Below are 2,953 nucleotides of genomic sequence, written 5' to 3'. Positions count from 1 at the left end.
GGTTGGGGGCTAATGCTGAGGCTAAAAACAAAAAGAGTTAAAAAAAAGATACTGATGCTGGGGCAAATCTGGGGCCGATCTGGCCATGTGGGTTTTTTGCCATGAGCCAGAAAGGCAAACAAAGCTTAGGCCGTAATAACTTTGTTTTGAGCCGCACTGCAGTTTGAGCAGCCATTATAACTAAATTTTTGTTTGCAAAATATTCCGACTTTCATTTTCAAGAGACTGAGTTGCGTTGAAAGTTGATTCGCCGCAGATACAGTGTATCTTTTGGACTGATCGCGTTTGGCTGCTATTTGCCGTTACTCGGCTCAAGGTCAAAATGGGCTGAAATTGTTGCCACGTTAAAGAATGCGTTGACAATATTTTTTGTTCAACTTAATTAAAAGGCAAATAGCACACAACTCACACAAAAACAAAGCACAAAAAAAAAAAAAACAAAAAGCGAAACGAAACAAGAAAACCAAAACTGATAAAAGGTTTTATCAGCCAGCCAGCGCGGAGACATTAACCACGATAATTATACAAAACATGTGAGCCGCAGTGTGGACCTGCAGACAATTGGAAAGAGGCCATAAAGCAACAGCAAAGTCGACCGCAGATACAGATACAAATTGTATCTGGTGCACCCAGTGGTTGGTGATAAGCGGATGGGGCCACGTGTGGAATGTGGGGCGCGGACTATCTGTAGATAGATATGTATCTTCTCCCCGGCGGCAGTTCAAGGAAATGTTACCCAGATACTTAGATACGCAGATACACATACTTACGCCCCACCAATCGAAATCATCGAGACCAATTTGTAAATACTCCTCGTGCGAACATGAAACTTTATCTTCCCCGCTAGAAGAGCTGCGATAAAAATCCAATTTTGATAAGCTCCTAAATTATGTTTAAAAGCGAACGATCTAAGGGGTTTATCTTGCGGTTTTGACTATGCCAGCTTATCATTTTGCTTTTATCTCACTCATTTCACAACGCATTATAAATATATTCCTTGCAATAACTTGCCTAATTATAAGTTTACGACTATTCCAAATATTTATTTTCGTTTTATTGCGTTCTTAATCTGTTCATACAGCTTTTAAAGGCAGACTCGATGCCTTTTGTCCAGACTTCTCATATTTCATATAGATCGCATTATCCTATTTGGAAATTAATACTTTTATTTTAAAATTAATCAAAATAGGATTTTTTGATTATTCTATCACACTTTCAATATGTGTATTTCGAACTCTAATTAAAGGGTATTAAAACTGTCGAGTTAGCGGGAAAGGAAATGGGTGTATTCGTACCGTAACCCCAACAGGTTTCGATCGTCCGATCGGTCCTTAACATCCTCCTTCTCGAATGGTGGATTCTGCTCCCGTTGCCGCTTCTGTCACCAGACGGCGTTTCCAATGCACTTGGCCCCCAACTCCTCCCTGCGGCACAGAGCGGTGGTCATCATCGTCGTCATCAGCTAAACCATCGATGTGTGTGGCCCGGCCCTTTTGGGGTTGGGGTCTTAAAACTGGGATGGGATCCGTGGATGGGGACTTGAACTGAACTGGGGACTTTGGGCTCAGTTGTCGGCGCCGCTGGAATGCTGTTAGTTATAAAATGGCCACAAAATCATAACGCGGGCGTGGGCTGCCACTGGACTCGGTCGCACTGCTATTTCTTTCTGCACTGCGAGAAAAAATTAACAAAGAAAAATTTTAAAAAATGTATACCAAAGGAATGCTTGCTACAATTAACGGGGTATCTAATTATAATAAATCTAAAATATATTAAATATGATAAAATTATGATAAGGCCATAATCAGTTCTTGAAAATAAAAGTTTGCAGTTTCGTTAAATTATTGACATTTAAATATTTAATAATTAATAATAATTTGGTCTAATATTTTCTCGCCCTGTGGAACCCGAATCCCCGAACCTGATATGACCGATGACGAGTTGCTGCCTCCGTCGAGGTTTCCGTCCAGAATATGTGCTCTGTCCAACTCTCTCCCACAGCATCCACGCATTTTTGTGTTTGGTCCGTCTGGGCTGGAGGTTTTTTTAATGGAACCCCAGTCGGCTGGGCTGAGTGTGAATTGAAATGTATTTTTTACATACCCGTGTACATGTGTTCTATGCCAGTCGATTGGATCTCGAAAATCAAATCAAAACTCGTCGTCGTTTTATGGCTTTTTAGAAACTCTAGGAACTCGTTTTGTTCGATTTGGTTCTGTTTTGTTTTCCCTCGGTCTCTGTTTGTTGTTCTCGTTATTATTATTATTATTTTTCTATACCCATTTCAATGTGTCGGCGGCGTTGGTGGCTCGCTTTGAATAATGATGATAAGGCCCCAGACTCGCCTCTTCTCGATCCCAGTTGATTCTGAATCCGATTCCGTACCAATCCGTCCATCCATACAGCTATCCATCCATCCGTCCGTCCAGCAACCCATCTCCCTCTCTCGGCGGCGGCTTGATTATTGATTTATTGTCTGCTTTTTGGGTCTGTGTCGCACAGGTAAACGGGTAAAGAAATCGTCACGGATACGCAAAACGGTCAGCACACCGAAATGTATCTCGGGCTTTGCTTTTGTATCTCCGGCGACCATGCAGATACATTTTTGAAGCGCACGCTTCAGCATTTCTTATGTTGTTGTCATCAATTTAACAACAACGACATCGTCGGACAACAAAAGAGCCCAAAAGAACTAAACCGATCCGAGCTGAGCTGAACTGAACTGAACCCAACGCAGAAACGAGAAAAAGAAAACATTCTTCTCGACTTGATCCCGAACGTTCTCATAATTTGTTTGCGCCCCCCTATACCATACCATCCATACCATTCCATACCATTTGGCCATTGTGCGACCGCGGACTGTGAGAAAGATTTTATTTCGTTCAAGTGGTTTTTGATTTAACACCAAACAACCGAGCAAAGAGTGGAAAATATTTTAATGATGCGTCGTCGA

General features: G+C 41.8%; 1 protein-coding gene across 3 annotated transcripts; it reads right to left on the bottom strand.

Annotated features, from left to right (window-relative positions):
• Positions 1 to 1,080: 1,080 nt before the first annotated feature.
• On the bottom strand, positions 1,081 to 2,953 carry LOC117141654. 3 transcript variants are annotated; one of them, XR_004459494.1, is made up of 4 exons: positions 2,104 to 2,942; positions 1,922 to 2,029; positions 1,296 to 1,671; positions 1,081 to 1,145 (listed from the first exon to the last, which is right to left on the bottom strand). XR_004459494.1 is itself a non-coding variant. In XM_033305227.1 (3 exons), the coding sequence occupies exons 1-3, from the start codon at positions 2,111 to 2,113 to the stop codon at positions 1,592 to 1,594; spliced, it is 198 nt and encodes a 65-aa protein (XP_033161118.1). In that variant the 5' UTR covers positions 2,114 to 2,942; the 3' UTR covers positions 1,225 to 1,591. The 3 variants fall into 3 exon arrangements, 1 of the variants encoding a protein (XP_033161118.1); XM_033305227.1 differs by lacking the exon at positions 1,081 to 1,145 and having other exon boundaries at positions 1,225 to 1,671; XR_004459495.1 differs by lacking the exons at positions 1,081 to 1,145; positions 1,296 to 1,671 and having other exon boundaries at positions 1,732 to 2,034; positions 2,104 to 2,953.

The sequence above is a fragment of the Drosophila mauritiana genome, chromosome 3L, assembly GCF_004382145.1.
Source record: "Drosophila mauritiana strain mau12 chromosome 3L, ASM438214v1, whole genome shotgun sequence".
Classification (NCBI taxonomy): Eukaryota; Metazoa; Arthropoda; class Insecta; order Diptera; family Drosophilidae; genus Drosophila; species Drosophila mauritiana.
The sequence above is the reverse complement of the archived record's forward strand: the minus strand, read 5'-3'. Positions and strand labels throughout refer to the sequence as shown.